The sequence below is a fragment of the Panthera leo genome, chromosome F3, assembly GCF_018350215.1.
Source record: "Panthera leo isolate Ple1 chromosome F3, P.leo_Ple1_pat1.1, whole genome shotgun sequence".
NCBI classification, from domain to species: Eukaryota; Metazoa; Chordata; class Mammalia; order Carnivora; family Felidae; genus Panthera; species Panthera leo.
The window spans coordinates 44,008,264-44,029,989 of NC_056696.1; the positions used below are offsets into that span (position 1 = coordinate 44,008,264).

At 56.9% G+C, this 21,726-nt stretch overlaps 1 protein-coding gene across 1 annotated transcript; it reads right to left on the reverse strand.

The window, feature by feature from the left end:
• Positions 1–1,390: 1,390 nt before the first annotated feature.
• On the reverse strand, positions 1,391–21,405 carry SLC45A3 (solute carrier family 45 member 3). Its single transcript, XM_042925977.1, has 5 exons — positions 21,328–21,405; positions 8,087–8,484; positions 6,434–7,219; positions 5,468–5,733; positions 1,391–3,336 (listed from the first exon to the last, which is right to left on the reverse strand). Exons 2-5 carry the CDS (start codon positions 8,256–8,258, stop codon positions 2,899–2,901), a joined length of 1,662 nt encoding a protein of 553 aa, XP_042781911.1. The 5' UTR covers positions 8,259–8,484; positions 21,328–21,405; the 3' UTR covers positions 1,391–2,898.
• Between the last annotated feature and the right edge of the window lie 321 nt (positions 21,406–21,726).

Here is a 21,726-nt window from a genome sequence, read left to right on the forward strand (position 1 = left end):
GTACACAAATCTACTAGGTATTCTTACAAAAATTTATCTATCTGTATCTATAGATATATATATATCTCTATGTATAAAATCTGATCTGGTCTCAGATTTTAATTACCAATTTACAGAAAATACAGGGGCAATAACATATGAAATGTCACCATGGGAATGATACCAGCAAAATCCAGATCTGTAGGAAAGTAACGCAGTTTAACAAATAAATTACAAGGAAAAACATTAAAACTGAGAAGGTACCTGTGGATTACAAGAGATCTGAGAGACGTATCAATCCATTGCAACATCTGGAACTTAATTAGGTTCCAATTTGAGCAAAAACCGTAGGAGACAGGGAAATGTGAACACTGGTTAGTTAATTGCACTACTGAATTAGATTTAGGTCTGATGATAATGATGTGGCTATGTGTTTTTCATCTTAAAGTCCTTACCTTGTAGAAAAACATTCTGAGACACTCAGGAATGAAGTATAATATCTGAAATTTGCTGTAGGAGAGGGGCACCTGGGCAGCTCAGTCAGTTAAGTGTCTGACTTCAGCTCAGGTCATGATCTCATGGTCTGTGGGTTCAAGCCCCGCATTGGGCTCTGTGCTTACAGCTCAGAGCCTGGAGCCTGTATCTCCAGATTCTGTATCTCCCTCTCTCTGCCTCTCCCCAGCTTGTGCTCTCTCTCTCTCTCTCTCTCTCTCTCTCTCAATAATAAATAAATAAACTTAAAAATTATTAAAAAAAAAAAAAAAAACACCTCTCCCTCAATGGGTAGGGGAGGGAGAGTAGATAAAATTAAAATGGCAAACTGTTAATAATTGTTAAAATTGGGTTTGTTATACCAGGCTCATTTTTCATGTATGTTTGAAATTTTCCATAATAAAAGGTTAAATAAAATATAGAACATTTAAAAATAAAGTCAATCCTTTTTTAAAATTTTTATTTAAGTAATCTCTGCACCCAATGTGGGGCTCAAACTCTCAACCCCAAGATCAAGAGTCGCATGCTTTAATGACTGAGCCAGCCGGGCACCTCAAATAAAGCTGGTCCTTGCGTATGGTGTTAACCATTCTGACCACTAGAATTAGGAACAAGAAGGCCAGTCAAGTTTGGAAGGATGAGGGAGGTGGCATTGCAGGGAAGACTCTGAATTTGACCTAAGCCTGGCAGGAAGGGTGAAGGAAGCAAGGCTCAGTGATGTTGAAATCCTAGCCTGCACATACCAGGTTCGTTCCTACTTCCTGTTGCTGTGGTTTAGATAGAAGGTGTTTGTTCCATCTCTTTGGCCACATTATGAGCCCCTTGCGAAGGAAAATGCCCCACTCCCTTGCACTCCGTGCTTTTCCCGCCCCCGCCCTCTCCCCAAATTCCCCAACTCTCCAGTCCAAGAGGTAGCTCCTCCTAGCCCATTGGCCAAGCATTGGAAGAATACTGGTCTGTGGCTCCATCTGCTGGCGATGCTGGGAACTGAACGTGTCAAAACAGCGGACGCTGAGGATTTGAAAGAGAGCTGGTCCTTCCCCCTCAGAAAAGATAAACACAGGCCAATTAAACATATAAGAAGCCTTTAATTTCATCACCATAAACATTATACTCTGATTGCTCACATACAGTATAAAATATTTACTCCACTAAATAAATAAGACATAACATTATTGCAAACGGCACTTAAACCCCCCCAGAGATAAGACCTCCTTAGCCCAGGCAGGGGGTACTCCTGAGTTTCTGTGCTTGATTCCCCAAGCACAGATATGCCCTGGGGGCTGAGACGGATACAGGCTCGAGGAGCCACACTCTGTGCTTCTGGTCCTGCAACAGCCCCAAGGAGAGGACTGTGGAGCCAGTGGGGAAGGGTAGGGGTGGGCAGCTCCTTCATCAGCCCAGCCCTAGAGAGAGCAGAGAGGAGTTAGGAGTGGGGCGCAGGCTGGGCCAAGAGAGAGGCTAAGGAGGCTGCTGAGACCCGGAGCCCCGCCCTCCACGTACCCCCAGCTCCCCCAGCCTTGGGTAACGTGATTTGGGATATCAGCTGGGTGAGCAGAGCTTCCAAGCTCCTGGGTTAGGCAGTATGGGGCCAGACCAATCACCCAGGAGAACATCCTGGCAATGCTCAGCCCAATAAACCAACCATCTCATAGGCCCATTGGAGATCTCACCCCTTAGACACCAAGATGGCAGAGCTGGGAACTGATTCCCCTCTACTTAGTTAAATAAATAAGTTAAATATTTAAAGGCCTGTGTCCCTATGATGTCAACACAGGGGCCAACAAGCCATGTCCCGATAAAATGTAGTTGGGGGGGAATAGTAGAAAGGCAGTGCTTTGGGGCCAGGCAGCTTCCTCCCTGTCCGATTCTTCCCCACAAATAACTTCCATATTTTCAAATCCTGTGGAGGAGAGTTTCACACTAGAAACTCCCATGCAAGAGTAACATCGAGGGAATCTATGGGATAAGGGGGCTTGGAGGTGAGAGACCAGGTGGTTGAGTTTACTCAGCTCCCCAGATCCCTTCTCTGGGCATGTCTTGCCCAGGACACTGCCTGTTAACCCTACCTTGGGAATCGCCCCGCAGAGTCCTGCAGTCCAGTGCATGGAGCTAATGAAATGCCCTGCTCTTCTGGCCTCCCTGTAGAAGTCCAGACTGAAGCCTGTTTGGACCAATAGTCAGCCAGGCCTGAAGACCGGGGAGGGAGGGAGAGAGAGAAGCCCCAGGTCCCCTACCTGTGCGGCTACGCACCTCACTGCCACAGGGCGGCAGCAGAGAGCCACACCCCTTTGGCGGCAACAGAAACCAGAGGGCCCGCCCCACCCTGGCCCCAGGAGGCTAACAGGATGTAGAGCCTGGGGGGGGGGGGGGGGGGCAGGGCTGGGACCCAGTGAGGCAGGCCCCCCTCAGTGGATCAGAAGTACTCTACACCGAGTATTTGGCCAAGTCGCTCTTATCAAACACTACCTGTGTAGCAAAATAAATGGCCACCAAACCAAGGCCTGCAGCCGACACCATGTAGGCAGTGACAGACTGGCTGAGCTGAACAATGGAGCCCATGAACAGGGACGGGGCCACCTGGGACAGCAGGAAGGCACTGTCCAGGATGGCAAGGTCCAGGCAGATGCCCCGGCCCGGAAGGACCCTGGCCTCAGGCTGCTCGCCGACCACCACCCGCACGGAGACATCGCAGGCAGAGGCCCCACAGAGCACAGGTGGAGACGGGAGGAGGCCGCCGCCTCCGGCACCCATGTGTCCGTTGGGGAAGGGAGATCCGGCCTTGGGGCCCGGTGGGAAGCTGGTCTTCAGGCTGTCCTCACTGGCACTGCTTCCAGCGTCTCCTCGGTACTTGGGCAGGAAAACCTGGGGGGCGGAGGGGAGGAAAAAGGGGACGTGGACATTTAGGTACCCAAGCATAGGATCCCGGCTAGGAGAACAGACCCCAGCATTCAGACCAGGGGCCGGAAGACACCAGGCAACTGGCCTTCATGACAGTTATGCAGCAGGTGAGAAAGCCAGACAGACCCTCCTTGGTTTGGGTCTAGTTAGGAGTCTCCTTAGGGGCAGGGGATCCCCCGGGGAGGGACACATCTGAAACCACAAGTCTAGGTCTCCACTAGCCTCTCCTGGAGCCAGCAAGTGGCAGACGAACTCACAGTGCAGGCAAGGAAGAGAGCAGAACCCCAAGGTAAAGGGAAAAGAATGAAGACAGGTGAGAAGAGAGATGTGTAAGAACAGAGGAACAAAATCCAAAGCTGGGGCCCCTGATGGCCCCAGCCCCCACACAGGCTCTCTTAACCCTCCTACTTCCTGCCCCCCACCACTTCGCCTTGGGAAATCTTTCTCAACCTGGAAGAGAGAAACTCTGCTCCCACTGGGGTCCCAGGCCTGTGAGGTCCATGGCCCCAGCCTGGGGCAGGGAAGGTCCAGCAGACTCAGGCTGGAGGAAGAGAGGAACCAGAGGAATCTTCCAGGCTCCTATGGCCTAGCTGTGCTGATACTGAAGCCCTTCTTGCTTCCTATTCACTGTCTGCCTTAGATCAAGGTAGCCTGGCCCTGCCCAGAGCCCCCTGTTTTAGGATAGGGCCGGAATGTATCCGACACTGTCCCCGCGCCTGCTAGCACTGGACACGAGAGGGCTCTCGAGCTGGCTGTGCTAGAGCCGGGACTCATGGCAGAGATGAAGCCAGGGAAGCCCACGGCTCTTGGCGTGGCCGGAAGTAGGCCAGGCAAGTACAGACGGTATACAGGGCCAAGTGTGCCATCAATCGCTGCTTGGAACCGGCCTCCCGGGACCTCTCCTCCCTGCCTGCCACCCCAAAAAGACCAGTGAGGCCGGAGCCTGAAGAGGGCCCTAGGGGTAGACCCGCTCTTCAGTGTGAGGGGAGGACTGGCTCTAGCAGGTTCCCTGGCACGAGTGCATATGCCCACCCTGGCCTCTGGACACCTGCCCTCAAGCCCCCAGCCAGGGCAGTGAAAGAATGGAGGCTGATGAAGGTTATCAGTGCACTGACAGGAGTCTCAGGCACCAGGCTACCCCAACCAAAACACCGGCCCCTTCCTCCACACACCCCACCCCTGCAGCTACCTATTCAATCAAGCCTCCTAGCTAGGTATTTCTCTGCTACTTCACTCATGTCCTACAGGGGGCGGACATCCATCTTCCCTCTGGTCTGGAAGCTCTATGAGGGCAGGCCTACATCTCCTCCCTCAGGACACCCCAACTTCTTGCCCTCTGTGCGGAGCTCTGCACCCAGGGCTGCAGCTCACTGAAGCCAGTGAAGGGGACAAAGGTGACCACACGGCTTCGGTCAGGAGGCTTCCCCTCAGAAGGGGGCCCCTGGAGGGGCTGGTTCGCGTGGGGCCAAGCAGGAAGGAGGCCCCCAACTTACAGTGCCCAGGCGAGCGGTGTCAGATGCGTCGGGCTCAGAGATCCGCCGTGGGGGCGGGGGAAGGGGACGGAGGCAAAGGTGTGAGGCAGGAAAAGAAAAGAGAGAATTAGGCAGAAAAAGAAGATAAACCAGAAAGAGAAGGGGCAGTAAGGAGCCTTCCCCACATTGGAGAGTAGAGCAGGGTATTGGTCAGTCACACTGCCCCTCCCTGAATAAAGAGAGCTGTCGCCAACACCAGACCGTCCCCCCTCCCCATCTGCTGAGGCTACGTGCCCCAGAGGTCACCTGCTCCTGCCCCCTGCCTCTGCAGAGAACTCAGCCCAGACTGAGGGCCTCCGTTAGGCCTAGGCCGATTCCTCAGGATTCCCAAAGAAGGACTTAGCATTTCCTGCAATCATCCGCTCAAGTGCTTTATAGTTCTGACACCAGGAAGTCATTCCCAGAATCTAATCTACACCCTCCTTCCGCAGCCCACGTCTCTGGCCCTGGGCTACACGGGCTTCCTCTCCAATCAAAGAATGACTTCTCCGGTGTCTCTGGCCAGACTTGGGCTACTGCGTCTCCCCTCCACCCCGGCTCCACCCAGCGGCCAGTGTGAGTACCTGCTTCTCGCGGTGGTAGAGGGAGGCTAGTGTGTAGGGCAGGATCTGCAGGGCGGAGAAGGTGAACCCGGTGAGGGCAGCCGAGGCGGTCACCACGGCCACACTGCGGGACAGGCACATGGTGCCGGCAGCAACAGGGAAGGCCACCACGCTGGCCAAATAGACTGCCCGGGTGCCGAATCGCTGCACCAGCCGGTCCATGACCAGAGAGAAGAGCAGGGAAATGGCACACTGCAGGAACAGCCCCAGGCTGCCCATCCGGACTCCTGCAGGTGGGGAAGAAGAGGAAGTCAGACCCAGACCCACCCGTACAATCTGGGGAAGGCTCAGAATTGCGGGCACCCGCCATCCCAGCCTTGCTGTGGACCAGACCCGCTCCCTGCATCATCCCCACCCAGATGCAACAACGGGAGTCTAGGTTCTTCCACTGCCCTTAGAAAAGGTGAAGCCGCGGGCTAGGGGCAGAGGAAGATGTTGATTGCGAGGCTCAGCTAGTGCTCAGCTATCTAGGAGGCTGACAGGGAACACAAAGACAGTTCTGCCATTGGCTCCGGGACAAAGTTCCAGGAGGCCTGAGCCGAAGGTCTGGCCAGGCAATGTGGAAAGTCAGCAGGGGGAGCAGAGGGCACACTGAACTTGGGGCTAGGCAGACCTGCGACCCGGCCTTGACTCCTCCACTCTCTTTGGACCTTAAATAAGCTTGGCCTTTTCTGCTGTCAACTTGGGACGACGACTCTGAGCAAAGTCTCCGCAGCCGGAGGCTCCCCTGAGACTGCCAGCAAAGCTGACCTGCACGCTGGGGGCCGCATGCACAGGCTGGGCCCATTTATCTGATCGGGAAATCGGAGCCCAGGTACACAGCTCCCAGCCCGGCGCAGACTCGGGGCATCTTCCTATGCTGGACCGTCCCCCAGAGGGAACTCCCACAGCAGCCCCCTCGCCGAACGCCCGCTGCGGAGGCCTTACCTTCATCGTAGTGTCTCCGTGCCTCAGTGCCTGGCTCAGCCCGGGGCACACCCTGGTACAGCCCCTCGCCCACGAAGTCCGTGTAAAACAGCGTGAAGGTCATGAATGCCATCCAGCTGCACAGTTCGGCCACAAAGAGTCTGCGCAGGGTGCGAGGCACACGGCAGCAGAGCTGGTGCAGCCGGGGAAACAGGGCGCCCAGGTTCCGGAAAGCCAGGCGGGTGTGGCATGGGCAGCAGCGCGGCGGCACGGAGGGGACCAACAGCCCTTCCGCTGGCTCAGCCGGACCCAGCGCCGCCTCCTCGGCCACAAACAGCGTGGCCGCCACACAAGTGAGGAAGATGAGAGCGAGCAAGCCAAAGAGGCACTCCTCCTGGGTGCCCAGGTAGGGGGCCAGGGCACTGGCGTCCCAGTCGATTGCAGGCAGGAGGTAGCCCAGGCAGCCCCCAAGGCTGATCATAAAGGCGTAGACGGAGAAGGCCTGGCGACAGTGGTCTGGGTCCCGGAAGAGGTCGGACAGCAGGGCCTCCAGTGGAGTGAAGCACACCTGGCCGCAGAAGTCCAGCAGCCCCACACCCAGGATCAGCAGTGCCAGCTCCAGGGGCCTGGTATCCGGGCACAGCAGCCCCGCCAGCCAGCCGGCCCTCGGGATGAGGAAGAGGCTCAGGAGGACGCCTAGGGACAGGGCCCAGATGAAGGGCCTCCGGCGACCATAGCGCCCGCGCCAGTGGTCACTGGCTGAGCCTAGGAGTGGGACCGAGATGAGGCCCAGCACTGGCCCGATGCCTGCAGGAAGGACAAGTGGTATGAGCCAGAGGCTGGGACCCTAAGGGGTGGTGGGGAAGGGGGCCTAACCTCCTGGGAGAAGGATGGAAAGGACCACGGTCCTCTCGCATGGAGGGCCACCCCCACCTCCGTGCTGGACACAGTGCTGAGTATGGCACACAGGCTCTAATTTAGTCCTCGCAACTAGGATCCCTAATGCCCAGTCTCAGGATGGGCAAACTGATGCACGGGGCTACCGGTGAGACTTGTGCACTGGCACCCGGCAAGGGGGGCAAGAGGCCGAGTTCCATCGGGCAGTCTGACTCCAGAGCCTATGATCTGGACAGCCCCCTCTTCCCGGAGCCACCCCACGGTGACCTCTTTCTTGCCTCCGGTGGCTTTTGCAGAAAGCATCTGCAGTCAGGAGCCCAGCCCATGCCCTAGGGGTAAGAAAGCCCAGGCTGGGAGACTCTGATCCTGCTAATCAGCAGCTAGCCTTGGGGCCCAGCTCAATCACCCAACTTCTTATCAGCCTCCATTACCTTCTCTGTGAAATGGATGGCCTCAAAGGGCTGTTGCAAGAACCAAATGAGATAACAGATAAGGTAGAAAGGGTAGACGAAGGTGCAGAGCAATTTCTCCAGTGTCTCCTGTGCGCCAGCCAGGCAACGTGTAGGTGCCAGGTGAGGTGACCGGGGAATGTCCCTGTGTTCTTTTCCTACTGGGCCCCCTCCAGCCCAAGGTCACCCCTGTGTCCAGCAATGTCCCCCCACCAGCACCACAGCCTGAGGAACAGCAGGCAGCCACCTCCTCCTCTTTGGGCAAAGGCACCTACTTCCTGGGTATCATGTATCTGGAGCAGGAGGGAAGGAGGATGTGGTGACTCACCCAGCACCATGGTCATGAACTTCTCCTCTACCCCCACTTCCAGCAGCAAGGGCGGCACGTAGGTGATACCTGCGGCCAGGCACACCTCCAGGCCGAAGGTCAGCAGGTTGACCAGCAGGAGCTGGGCTTTCCGATGCCGCAGCAGACGGCTCACCCACAGCCTCTGGGCCATGGTGGACCAGGCAGGTTGGGCTCCGCCCGTTCACACACTCCAGAACTGCTCCGTCTCAGCCCTGCTCCAGATGCCCGGGCCTCTCCTCCTTGCTGCCACCAGCTGCCTAGGACTCAGCCGGGAGCCCATTTCTGCCAGCCTTCCGTGCAGGTGCGGCTTCTCAGCCCATGCTAGACGCCCGCTGCCGTGGGGTGCCTCGGTGCAGACATGGCTCATCACTCAGGTCCTAAAAGGGCAGGGACAATCAAACCCAGAGTGTTAAGTCCTGGGAACCAGGTCTCCGGGATTTGCTCTGAGTTCTCTGAATCCTGAGTTCACTCCCAGGCTGGCAGTGTGGCCGTGCTACCCCCTGCAGCCAATAAGGAAGCGCTTGTTAATGTTAGCCTAAGGCTGACATAACTAATAAGGTAAATATGATTTTTAAACCTCAGCACACTTCAGAACCAAACAGATGTCAAGTTTCTCTCTGTTTTGGAATATCTTTGCAATTGCCCTTGCCTGTTAGTATGGAAAAAAGAAAAAAAAAAAAATCACACCAATTGAATTCCCAGTTCCCCAGGCTCTGTTATCAAGGTGCCCCTGGAGACCCTCTGCCAGGCCCGGATTGTTTGCTTTTCTCTCTCCACTTCCCAAAGCTGGGCTGTTCAACCGCCCTTTGTTAAGAGTAGTACTTCCCAATCTGCGCAGCCTGGCCACACACCGTGCTGCGCTATAACCTGAGCCCCCAAGGACAGGACAAGGGGGAAGGGAGGAGAGGCTGTGGTCTGTTGGGTTGGGGGTTAACCTGTCATTGAAACCACTTAAAGAAGGCTCCCGTCGAGGAACCTAGGCCTGAAAACCTCTCCCTGGAGTTTTCTCCCTGTGCTCAACGTTCCTGGGGAAGAAACATTCCCACAGGTACTGCCCAACTGTCATGGGACAATGGGGACTGTTCCCAGGTGCCAGCCTCACCGAGGCGTGAAACTGTAACACCTGGTGGCCACTATAATGACACCAGTAACCGGGGGCTGGCAGGATACCCCACCGCTTTCCAGGGCAGCCCTTCTCTGCTCCCCAAATGGCTCTATTCTCAGCAGAGAGGTCCCCACAGCCCTTCCTGCTAGGCCTGCCTCCTGTGCATAGAGATCCCACGGCGGGGGGGGGGGGGGGGGGGGGGGGGACCACCCATCCTGTGCCCCCACCCCCCCCAGGCAACTGGCAGCCAGGTCTTACTTCCTGAATACGATGGTACCCAATGCAGTCTGCTGTTTAGGGGTGACCACTAAAAAGGCTAAATCAAGTCAGCCACAAAGAGGAGGTGTAGAAGGTGGGGCCTCCGTGAGAAAAGGCAAGCAAGCGTCCCCTAACTTTGTCATCTCTCTCAAAGAGGTGGGACAGAACTTCATGCCGCTCGTGGCTGGAGTCTGGAGTGCCTTCCCTTGCCTCACTGATTCCCTACCATAAATGCTGCTGAACAGCACTGCTCCTGTGCAAGGTCCACAGCTCTGAGGGCTCCACTCCCGGCCCCACCCCCACCCAGCGCCTGGGGCACCCTCAGTCCTCTTTATTCCCGTCCAATCTCAGCATCTCATAATCCTCCACTATACCGTCTTTTCTCTTTTCAAAGAACACTCAACCTCACAGGGCCTTATATGTTATAAAGCATGTCATGGGTGTTCTCTGAAATACACCACAAAGAAATCAGATGGCCATCAATCCTGGGTAAGATGTGTTCATGTCTGCATTCCAGGACTCTGCCGCCGGCAGACCAGGAAGGAAGGGACTTTAGATATGGCTAGGCAACCAGCAGCCCCCTCCCCAAAGTTCTGCTCAGACACAGACCATCCACTTTGGGAAGGGGCGTGGCTCCCAAGGGGATGGCAGGGGGAGAGGGTAAAATACTGATCGAAGGGTCCCTAAGGGTGCTGGGAGGGGGCCACACGTAGGTCCTAGCTGGGCAGTTTTGAACCAAGCCCCTCCCCTGCCCTAGAATCCCCCACAAGGCAGGCAAGAGACTGCACATAGACCAAGACTCCAGCCTGGAGGGAACGGTTCTGGGCCAAAAGGCTTCCAGCCCATTCTACTCCCCACCCTCAGTCTGGGAAGGCCCTGGACACTCACCTACTCTGGGTTAAGGGAGCAGGTCCTCCCTTAGCAAACAGAGACTTTGTCAGACCCAGCCTCACCCACAACCTGCCCCCATTCCCAAGCCCTCGTTTTCTCCCTGCTGTTTAAAATAAGTAGCAGCTCTTGGGCCAAAACACTAATCACCCCACCTGCCTCCTTCCCTCCCCTAATCCAGCTCCTTGCTCCGGGGAACACGCAGGACGTCTGTAGCCCACAAGAGAGAGACTGAAAGACCAAAGGGGGGTGAAGACAGGAATTTCCCTCCATCCTCCTTCAGCCCAGATAGCTCATTAGCTGCCTCCCTCTCCCTCCTTTCTCCTGCCCCCTCCCCCCTCTTCTTTACCAGGTAACTGGGGGCTGGGCCAGGTGAGGAATTCACTGAAAGGAGCGGGGTAGGAAGTGGGCAGGCTCCAAGCCCAGCTCTGCACCCCTCTGTTCTTAGGTTGCTAAGCCCGTCCTCCCTCTTTTGACTTGTACTGTGCCCTGGGGTCCAGAGCACTCTTGCCACCCCTAGAGTTTATTCTTCCAGGCCCAGAACCGCCTAAGGAATTCCAAGCCCGTAAGAATATTCTCCCTTCCAAAGCTCCCTGTTCCGGGTCGGCTCTTGACACCTTCCCCCAGGGTCCCAGGCCGGCCCACTCACTCCAGAGTCCTCAGGGAGGAGGGAACTACAGAGGACCCCCACAGCACTAACCAGCCACCTGCCATCCCTCCAGTGCACGAACAGAGAAGCCCAGGCCCTGCCCAGTGCCCAGGCTCAGACAGGTGGGGGACAAGAAGTCTTCCGCATCAACTCCTGTCTGCAGCCTGCTGCAGCCCCAGGGCACGCTTCCCACCAAAGCTTGTAAGTGACAACTGACTGCTGGGCGCCCATTTTGGGGTGCTCCCCTGACTTCCTCAGGAATACAGGCAGGGAGACGGAATCCAATTCTCCCCAATGCCCTCCCGTGTCAGAGGTGCTTCTGACTCCAATCTTCCTGTCCCGCTGCTCCTGGAGCACTCTGCCTGTCTAGCAACCAGGAGATCAACCAGAAGAGCCAGCCTCCAAGGGCTCACCTGGTAGGGAGGGGGCGGGAAGAGGAGGCAAGTGGAGGTACAGAAAGGGGGAGTGTGGCCTGACCGCCCCCCCCACACACACACACACAAAAAAGAACAGCAGCCTTCAGGGAGGACAAGTCCCTCTCAAGTTCCAAGTATCTCCTCCTCTCTGGCCCCCCAATGACAGGACAACAAGAAGGCTTTGAGAAACCCAAGACCTCCAGAAACCTCCACGGAGCTCTGCCCCAGGCCATCTTTCCTCACCCCTGGGGGAGCAGAACTCTAGCACCCTGGGGACAGTCAGTGAGCCCAGACCACCGGAGACCTTCGCTCAACCCTCTGGCGCCCACCCTAGCATGAGGGGCCTGGGAAACATTTACCCGAAGAAGACACAGCTGAAAGCAGAGTGGGGGTGGGTGGGGTAAGAGATGGGAAAGACCTGAGGGCCCCCCCATCCCCTCGCACACCAAGGAAATCCCAGCCAGACCCCCAGAGGGGGCAATTCCTCAAGGTTCACAGGTGGTGAGTGGACTGGACGGACCCTTGGCTGGAGCGCCCCCCTCGTCAGGTTAGGCCTCAGCGAGCACGGGGAAATGAAACTGAGCAGCAAGAACAAACTTGGCCTGAACTTTCTCCAAAATTCAAAAGACAGAGCGAAGGAGGTGGGAGGAAAGGCGAGAGCCCACTCCGGTAGCTCCCTATGGGAAGGGAGGGTCAGAGGGACGCATAAAGAGGCCTTTGAGGGCTTTCAAAGGGGCTCCTGCCACCCTCACGACTGAGGTGGAGCTGGGGGGAGCGGATCCCCTCTGCTGACAGACAGAGGCCAGGGCAGCCCAGGCTGGGGGCAGCCCCGCCGCGGGCCGGTGTCAGGCAGCAATTCTATGGGCTCTTTATGCGCCCGCGTCCCCGCACCCCGCCCAGGCACATCAAACGCTGCGGCCCCCACCCTGACCCCAGCAGCTCGGAGACCCCGCGTCCTCCTTCCCCGCTCACAAAGACGGCCCGGCTTTCTCACACGCTCCTCTACCCCTCTCAGCCCCCAGGCAGCCCCTCCCGCAGACAAGGAAATGGGGTGGGGTGGGCTCCCTCGAGGAATAATGACTCAGCGGCAGAAAGGGGGTGGGGTCACTCCTGGCCAATCTGCCTGACACCAGCCCAGCACCCGAGGCTCTCCTGCCCCGGGACCAGGGCGGAGGGCGGGTGACGAGCAACCCCCGGGTGGAGGCTGCAAGACTGCGGGAATGGGGACCCCAGAATGTCATTCCAAGTTGAGCTCTCCCAGGCCCTCTAAGTTGGGTGGCAGGGAAGAGGGCTGGGGGTTCACCAGCCCAGCATCCCTGTGACCCAACCCTGTGCCTCAGTCCCAGGGGCCCAACGTCCTCGGCTTTACCTGGTAAAACCTAGCACACAGCACTCCCGAAATGAGTTCTGCCCCCATGGGGCCTTGGGGCGCCCCGGAAAGAGGCCGTGCTGGCCAGCCAGGAGTCCTGAAAATGAGCATCCTTTGTGAGGCAGTGGCTCTCATTACAGACCCCGGTTCAGGGATGCTGGGCTGTGGGAACTGCTACCTGGGCAGCTGTGGGGGGCGGGGAGGGGGGGAGGGGCGCACAGGATTAGACTGTGCGCGGTTTCAGTGTCTTCCAACCCACATTCAGTCTTTGACTCTCCAGGCTCCAATTTCCAAAGAAGTGAGGGTCTGCCTTCCCCAATCCCACCCTATCAAAAAGGCCATGATCTGAGCAAATACCCGAGGCCTGCACTTTGCAGGGCTTCCCCAGACACCTGCAAACTCTGCTCGGAAAGCAGCCTCCACACCTCAAGGGAACTGTCAGAAAGAATAAGGGCTGGACAGAGCGGGGAAGAGCCCACCCCCGCCCCAGACTTGCTCCCTAGCTTTGCCTCCCCCGGGGCCCAGAGGCCAGGGATTTGGAGTTCGCCCTGCTGCGCTGCCTTTTCTTCACTCGGACTGGAAGCCTTCTGCTTAGCAGCTTGTCAGAGAGAGTGAGGGGGCTGCAGGCTGGGACACAAAGGGGGATTAGGGAGAAACCTCTCGGCCTGCAGAGTAATCCATCAAACTCTCTCCCGGCTGCCAGCACCGGCCCCTTCCCACTCAATTCCCCTTCCAGCTGCTGCAGCCCCCCCCCCACCCCCTCCGGCTCCTGAGCCCTGTCACTTCGGGCAGCAAAGAGAATCCCAGGCCCTGGGGGGGCAGAGGGGGCACACCACAGACACTGGGAAAAGGGCAACGGCTCCCTCCCCCCACTCACCCCCAATGTGTGAAAACCCAACAGGTGGCAGTGGCTTGGAGGAAAGTTGCTTTTGTTGCCCTGTCTGAGAGCCCCAGCCCAGCTTCTGAAAGGAAACAAATGCCGAGGAGGTTGGGGGAAGGGGAGGGGAGAGGATGGGCGGGCAGTCCCTGGAGCCCCACTCTTATCTCCCCTCCCCTCTGCAGTCCAGTGACAGGAGTTCTGGGGCTGGCCTGACCCTCACCTTGGCCAGTCAGTCCTGGCCAGCCTAAGCCAAGGTGAAGCATCTTCCCAGGGGGTTGTCAGGCAATCCCATGGTGACCGTCTACACAGACACACATCTGACTCCAGGCAAAGACTTCCCTTCTGAGAACAGCTGTGACCCAAGGTCACACTGGGTCACCTTGACCAAGTGCCCTCCAAACCTAGACAATCAACCTGCAGCTCCCTTCTGCCCGAGGGGCCGCAGGCCTGTGAACCCCGGCAGATTCTGCAGGGTGACCTGGGTGTGGCAGTCAGCCTGACCTGGGTTTGCACGCCAACTCCACCACTTACAACTCTGTGACCTGGTTAGTTGCCCTCCCCGAGCCTCAGTTTCCTCGTCTGCAATTAACAATAACAGCTAACCCTGAGGCTTACTACATGCCAGGTCTTCCTCCAAGCATTCTAATCTTCCAACCACCCGATGAGGTGGGTACAATGGTGAATATGCCCATGTGACAGGCGAGGAGCCTCAGATGAACATCACCAACTTCACAGCCGTGGGGTCTGTTGAAGAGACAGCCTGTGGGAAGTTCGAGGCAGCCCTTCCTTCAGTTGTCTGGGCTTCCCCAGCAGAGAAACCCGGGAGCCGGCTTTCCCATTCCGGATCAGGAGCAGCAGAGATCAGAACGGACCGGCTAGCCGCCCTTCTCGCCCGGCCCGCATTCCCCCCTCACCCACGTGCCCCGCACGGCCTCCAACGCCTCTTTCAGCCCCCAGAGGCAGGAGGAATGCCAAGAATGTGAATGCCTCCCCAGGTGCTGGCCCCAACAGGTGAGGAGAGGTCACTGCAGCGGACCTGCCTGGTGGCTGAGGCCGCGAAGGAGCTGGAGGGTGGACTAAACACCCACAGTCATGAGACAAGGGTGGATCCCATCCCCAGGGAAAATAATCACGGTGGCTGACAGCTACTCACTGTCCAGAAGGTGTCTGGCATGGGCTGGATACCTGACATACCTTTCTCTCTAATTCAAACCATTTGAAAATCCTGCAGAGTGCTCTGAACTGGGAACCAGGACCATATACTCTGGTTTCAATGACTTTTGTAGCTGTATAGCCATTTTACGCGTCCCTCCACCCCGGGACTCACACGTGCAAAATGAGAGCTAGTCTAGATGCTGTCTAAAGTTCTTTACAACCGTACAGCTAAATGATCTCACACCCACCCACCCCCTGCCCTTGGCCTCAGGTATGGTGCTCTCCCTCGACAGGTGCCTACTGAGTGCGCACTGACAAGGCCACATGGCACTGGGGAGGAGGGTTGCATAGCCTTCCACCAAAGAGAGACACGGGGAACCAGGCGGAGAGGGGCTCCCCAGCCGCACTTAAGCCATCCTTTACCTGCTCAAGTACACTGCTCAAGTACAACAGGGTGCCAAAGATTAGCGGACACCTGAAACTGAGCCAAGTGACTGAGACATCTGGGGGCAGAACTGGCCTCCTCCCTACTCCCTCCCGGAGCTGGACACTGTTCCTGGCAGCAGTCGGTAAATTCTTTCTCTACCTGGGCCACAATAAAAGCTTCCCTACAAAGTGGGGTAACGGTACCAAGAAATCCCTTGGTCCAGGGTTGGGGGTGGGGGGTGGAGAATGAGGAGCTTGGCAGAGCGTGCAGGCCACTGGAAAGTTCTCTCTCCCTGCTGCCTTCTCAGTTCCTACAGCCCTGTGAGGTGAAACCTAAACAGCCTCTCTCCTAGCGAATTTGAACTCGGCCAGTCAGCCAGACCCAGCGGTTCTCTCCATCCTGCAGAGCCAACCCTTGCCCCCTTCCTGCAGACTGGCCTCCCTCAGGAGGTGCAGCCCACAGGAAGGAGGCCAGGGGGTGGAGGCTGGGCAGACCTACCCATCCCAGGCTGGGAGGGGGGGCCAGGGCGCTGGTCCTAGCTCTGTTGTGTCCCACCTCTAGGATCTCAAATTCAGTGGTCTCTCGGGCTCTTTCAGCCCTGATATCCTACGGTCTGTAACTAGTCCTATTTATCATCAGAGGGCTCGGGGTCAGATCCAGCCCCATGGAAAGGTATTCTCAAAAACAAATGCTCAGTGATGAGCAGTGTGCGAGGGGGCTCCAAAAAGGACTCTTTTATTAAAGGGTCCCAGTTTGCCCACCCCTGGAGGAAGTATGCCTCAGTGCATGCAACCTAACCTCCCCCAAAGGAATGTCAAAGAGCACTAAAACTCACTCACCCACCCACCTATCCATCCATCCAACACTCACTGAAATCCAATTCTGTGCCAGCCCACTGTGAAGGGGCCCTGGGTACAGAAATGACTGCCTGCAGCCCCCTTTAGCAGTGCTGAGACACAGGTCCCTGGAGTCGGGGCCCAAGACATAGGGCGTGACCAGTCCTCCCAGGGCTTCCTGGAGGAAGAAGCCATGTTGCTGAGCCTTGCAAGATGGGCAGGTAGGAACTATGCAGAAAAGGGCAGATATTTGCAAAACATAGTCACTGGAGCCTGGGACCTCCACACACACCTACCTCTCCTTTTGGCCCCGACCCAGTGAGGTACGATGGCAAGAATACCAGACCCCAAATTGTGGCAATGGGTTTCGATCTCAGACCTGGACCCAAGAGAGAGGAATTTATCAGCACCGGGCCTGATTTTGCTTCCAAAGTGGTCACCATGCTCCAGTTACTTCCCCGGGATGCCCTCTCGTTCACCTGAACCTTGTCCAGCTCAAGTCCCATACCTCCTTCAGGGCTCCTGGGAACCCAAGTTATCAAGGATCCCCTCTTTCCTCCGAACCTTGCTGTGCTCAACAGGCAGCCCTCAGGATTGGATACTGCTAGTGGTCCTCTGGTCTCCTGCCCCACTAGCTCTTCAGCTCCTAGAAAGCAAGGACCACAGTCCCTGTCCACGACCTGGATGGAGGTGTGGAGTGCTCAAGAGAAGGCCTTCCAAGTGAGGCTGAATCAGGATTCCTGTCTGATGAATCTGACCAACCTGCCAGGGATTCAGGCAGGGCCACAGTCGAGGTATTTGGGTGCACAGCTCTTTCTAGCGACAGGAGCCAGGAGTGGGAAGCTAGACTGCCACAATCCCTAGGGATGGGCCATGCACTCCCAGCTTGGACCCTATTTGTCACCTCAAAGGACATCTGAGATTAGAGGCTGGGGTGGGGCATAACAAAGAGCCTTGAGGAAGAAGGGACTTGTCTCTGGCTAGCTGCGCCTGAGGGCATCTATCTGGCTGGGCATTAGGTCTGGCCTGAAACTGGTGACTGAGGGACTATGGGCCACGGGACCAGGGGCTGGTCTCATCCCAGTTTCCCAGAGAGAGTGATCTCCAGAATTAACAAAAGAAGGGGAAGGGAACAAACAGGTACTAAGCACCTGGTCTGTGTAGGCACTTTGCTAAACATGCTCATCTCATTTAATCCTCACTGTAACCTTGCACGGTTTTACAGACACAGACGCCAAGGCCAACAGGTGAGGCAGGCCCGTCTCTAGTATCAGAAGCAAGAAGCCCTACAAGTCATTCAAGGTCAGTGGCAAAACTGTGGACTTCTTCCCACAAGGGAGGAAACACAGACTTCATAGTAGGAAAAGGGATTAAACAGGAAGTTCTGGCCAGATATCAGGACCATCCCGTGACGGCTCGGTCAGCTCCCGCCCCCAAGCAGGGACACTTAATACACTAGACAAAGCTCCACGCTCCAGCTCTATTGCCGGGAGTCAAGTGGCATCAGCGTTCGAGACCCCGGGCCTGGCACCAACTGGTCCAGCCTCTGTCCTTGCTATCCAGCAAACGGGGCCACTGACTATTCAAAGAAAGCCAGGCTGCATTTTTCTTCTGGACATCAGAAAGCAAGGCATCCTAAGGGCTGAAGGGGGTAGGACAGAACAGAACCCCACCTTCAGTGTGCCCCCCTCCTCCTCATACAGTTTCCCTAAAAATCACAGCAGGTAATCTGTCTGCATAGAAAGCTCTTGACCTTTCAAGCTACATATATATTCACCTCCGTTATTTCATGGCACTCTCTTCCAACTTGCGGAGACAGGGAGGGCAGGGTTTCTGGACAGATTAAAAAAACAAGTCGCTCATGGTATTGACGCAGGAGAAACCAGGATGTCCAGTCCTGCTGTGTTCTCTGCACCAGACCACAAGTTCAACTGCAAATAGGTCATTCACAGCTTGCATATGGTTATATGTGGTCTAATTCCCTTGCTCCGAAACTCTGGTTTCTAAGTGTAAACAGCAATAATTACTCCCATTGTTACCAAATAACAGCAGCTGACATGTGCCAGGCTCTTTTTACACAAGCTGCTATGCTTGGAGCTTTACCTATATCAGCCTGTTTAATCCTCATGATATTGTGAGGTGGGTACTATTATTCTCATTGCACAGAGGAGGAAGTTGGAGCACAGAGGGGTGAAATAACTTGCACAAGAGGAGATGGGATTGAAATCCAGGCAACTGGGTGCTGGAGGCCAGTCTCTTAACCAGTCATACGGACTCCCCAAGGTCCAGAAGACCTTGCTCCCAAAGAAACAAGAGCAGAACCCAAGAATAGATTTCCGGGCTAGGTGCTGCTGTGCGTTCGGTCACAGGTGAGAGATACAGTAAATGCTAGCTAACATTTATTGAGCACTTACTACCTAAGGCACAAAGTCCAGTGCTCCGTACTCATGATTTAATAATATACATTTTTCATATTTTACATATTACATACAATCAGATATTTATATTTAATTTAATAAACAAACAAAAAAAAAAGCTATGGGGTGCCTGGATGACTCGGTCTGAAGAGCATGCAACTCTTTTCTTTTTCTTTTTTTTTTACATTTAATTTTGAGAGACAGAACACTAGTTGGGGAGGGGCAGAGAGAGAGGGAGACACAGAATCCGAAGCAGGCTCCAGGCTCCAGGCTCCGAGCTGTCAGCACAAAGCCGGACGTGGGGCTGAACTCACAAACTGTGAGATCATGACCTGAGCCGCAGTCGGATGCTTAACCGACTGAGCCACTCAGGTGCCCCAAGCATGCAGCTCTTGATCTCAGGGTCCTCAGGTCCTGAGTTCAAGCCCCATGTTGGGTATAGACATTACATAAACAAACAAACTTAAAAAAAAAAAAAAAAAAAAAGCTGTAAGGGCACCTGGGTGGCTCAGTTCGTTAAGCATCCATCCAAGTCTTGATCTCAGCTCAGGTCATGATCTCACAGTTTGGGAGTTCAAGCCCCGCATTGGAGTCTGCACTGACAGTGCAGAGCCTGCTTGGGATTCTCTGTCTCCCTTCTCTCTGCCCCTCTCCCACTCTCTCCCTCTCTCTCTCCCTCTCAAAAAAAAAAACAAAAAAACAAAAAAACAATCTGTAAAGCATTATTATTATCATCATCTCCATTTTGCATCCAGGGATACTGAGACTTTGAAGAAGTAACTTGCCCAACCTTCCATGGCTAGTGGAGTAGCCAAGATATAAACCTTGTCTGACAGTCTAGGTTTTTATCCACAATATTGTGTTGTCAGGCTCTGATGGTCCAGATGATGGTACGTAATTTCTCCTTCGGAGTCCTCGGACCATCCCCACCTTTCTGCCTTTTCCCTCCAGGGCCCTGCCCAGGCTGGGGAGGCGGGGGTGGGGGGCGCCACCACCCGGTGGCCTGGAAGGACCTCAGGGGGCCACCAAGAATCACTGTCCAGTCCCTCCTCCTCCTTCAGGATAACCCAGAGAGCCAGGCGGGGCAGGAGAGTTCACCACACCCTCCATGAGGACACAGGAAAACTGCCCCTCGCACACCCCACACACATACTCTAATTGGGGCCTGGATGTCCACAGCTGTACATTCATCCACAGCTGTATTTTCCTCTTCAGACTCATCCTGCTGACTCAAGCTCCATTTTTCTGAGCCCTTTTAGAAAAACAGAGTCCTGGCTCCATGACAGGCCTGGGGGGAGGAGATAAGGAAGGAATGAGGGGATGGGACCCATCCAACAGAAGGGCCTGTGACCTCAAATACCGTAGCACTCACTCCCTAGGAGGAGTTGCTCCATGGGTTTCCTCAGGCTTCCCTTCCAGCCTGCCCCTCCTGGGCCTTCCCCTCCCTAGCCCCCTGTGCCAGCCTGCCCCCCAGGCCTTGGGCAGGTGAGCCCACACCAAGGCTGTCTCCTTCTGAAAGGAGAGCTGCCAAGTGCATCAGGAAAGGCAGCCAGAAGCCCCCAGGGCCTCGCCCCACCCCTGAGCAATGCTTCCAGGAGCCCAGTAAGGGTCACTCTGGGCCTGGGTGCACTGGCTATGGGCAGCAAAACAGCAGCTGGGCTATTCTTAGTGTCCGCTCCACTGGGATCAGGTCTGTGTAACAGCTGAAGGGCAAGTCCTCACCAGGTACCCACCATGCCAAACCCCTCCCTAGCCCCAACTCTGGCCCCTGGGGAAAAGAGGAAGCAGGGTGGCAGGAGGAGCCCAGGGGGAGGGGTAAAAGCTGAGCAAGTCAAGAGTGTGTGAGGAAGATGGAAGCTGATCCAGAGGTCAAGGGCAAAGGCAAGTCGGGGCGGGGGCGGGGGTGGGGGGTTCCAGCGCTTGAGGGGAACGGGAGACTCCGCAAGCACTGGCTCTCACTCAGGAGAAACGCCGCAGGTCCCTCCCCGGGAGCTTCTCCAGCAGGCCATGCTCTTGCCTAAGCCCAGAGCCCTGAGAAGCTACAGCAGATGCCCAGGTACCATCTCATCACACCTGTTTGCTGATCTCGGCCCTCTCACCGTCCCTCCCACCGGCCCTACCCGAGAGTCCCGGGAGGCGAGGAGAAAAGGGCCTCTCCTCTTCCTCCTCCCCTGAAGGATAACCGAGGCGGAGAAGGGGGCAGAGGAGCTCACACACGCACACACTCCCGCTTCAACTCTGCCTGCAGCCCGGCCCCAAGACTAACGTCCGGGAGCGCTGGGCCACCTACCCCTCCCTTCGTGACCCCCTCACTCTCGTCCCGGCACGCCGGCCCCCGAGCCCGAGGACCCCCGCGGCATCCCGGCCGCCGGCCCCTCTCCCGGCTCCCCGGTCCCGGACTGTGCGCGCCTTGGTGACTCATCCCGTCCCTTTCCGGTGAAGCCGAGACAAGGGAAGAAAATAAATGCAACTTTCCAAAGAAAACTCTGACGCTGGAGCTGCAACAGGAGCGAGTGGCCGGTCCACCCCGCGGTCTGCCCGGCCCGGGGCCCCCCGGGAGGGCCCGCTCCCCGCCCACCCGCCGCCCGGCCCGGGACAGCGGGGGACCCGGCGCTCCAGCCCAGCCCGCCCTCGGCGGAAGAAAGCCCGGCTCCCCCGGGACCGAGCGGCAGGACGGGGGGCGCGCCCGGGGCCCGCCACCTCCCCTGGGAGTCGCGGGCGGCGCACAACACGCCACCCCGCGGAGCTCGGCCGCGCGGCGCCGCTCCCTCCGCCGCGCCGGGACCCCCTCCCCCGGGAGAGCGGGGGGCGCGCGCCTACCTGGCCGAGGCGTGCGGCTGTCACCCGGGGCCGGCGCGTGCGAGCTCGTCCCCCCCGCCTCCTCCCAACGCGCGCCAGCCGGCGGCTTTTAAATCTCCAGGTTGCTCGGCGGGGGGAGAGAGCATGCGCGCTGGGGCTGCGGGAGGGGGCGGGGCGAGGCGGGCCGGGGGGGTGCGGGAGGGGTGTGGAGGGGTGGGGCTGGTCCCCTGGGGAAGAAAGCGGGAGGTCTCGACGCCGTCTTTGTAGCCACCACCGAGACGGGCAGCCCCCGCGTGGCTCCCCGACTGCCCTGTCATTACCTAGGGCAGTGCACCGCCCCCTCGCCGCTCGCCACCAAAACATTTAGGTAAAAGCTGCCCGGCTCCGCGGGGCACCTCCCCTCCCCGGGGCCAGTCTGTG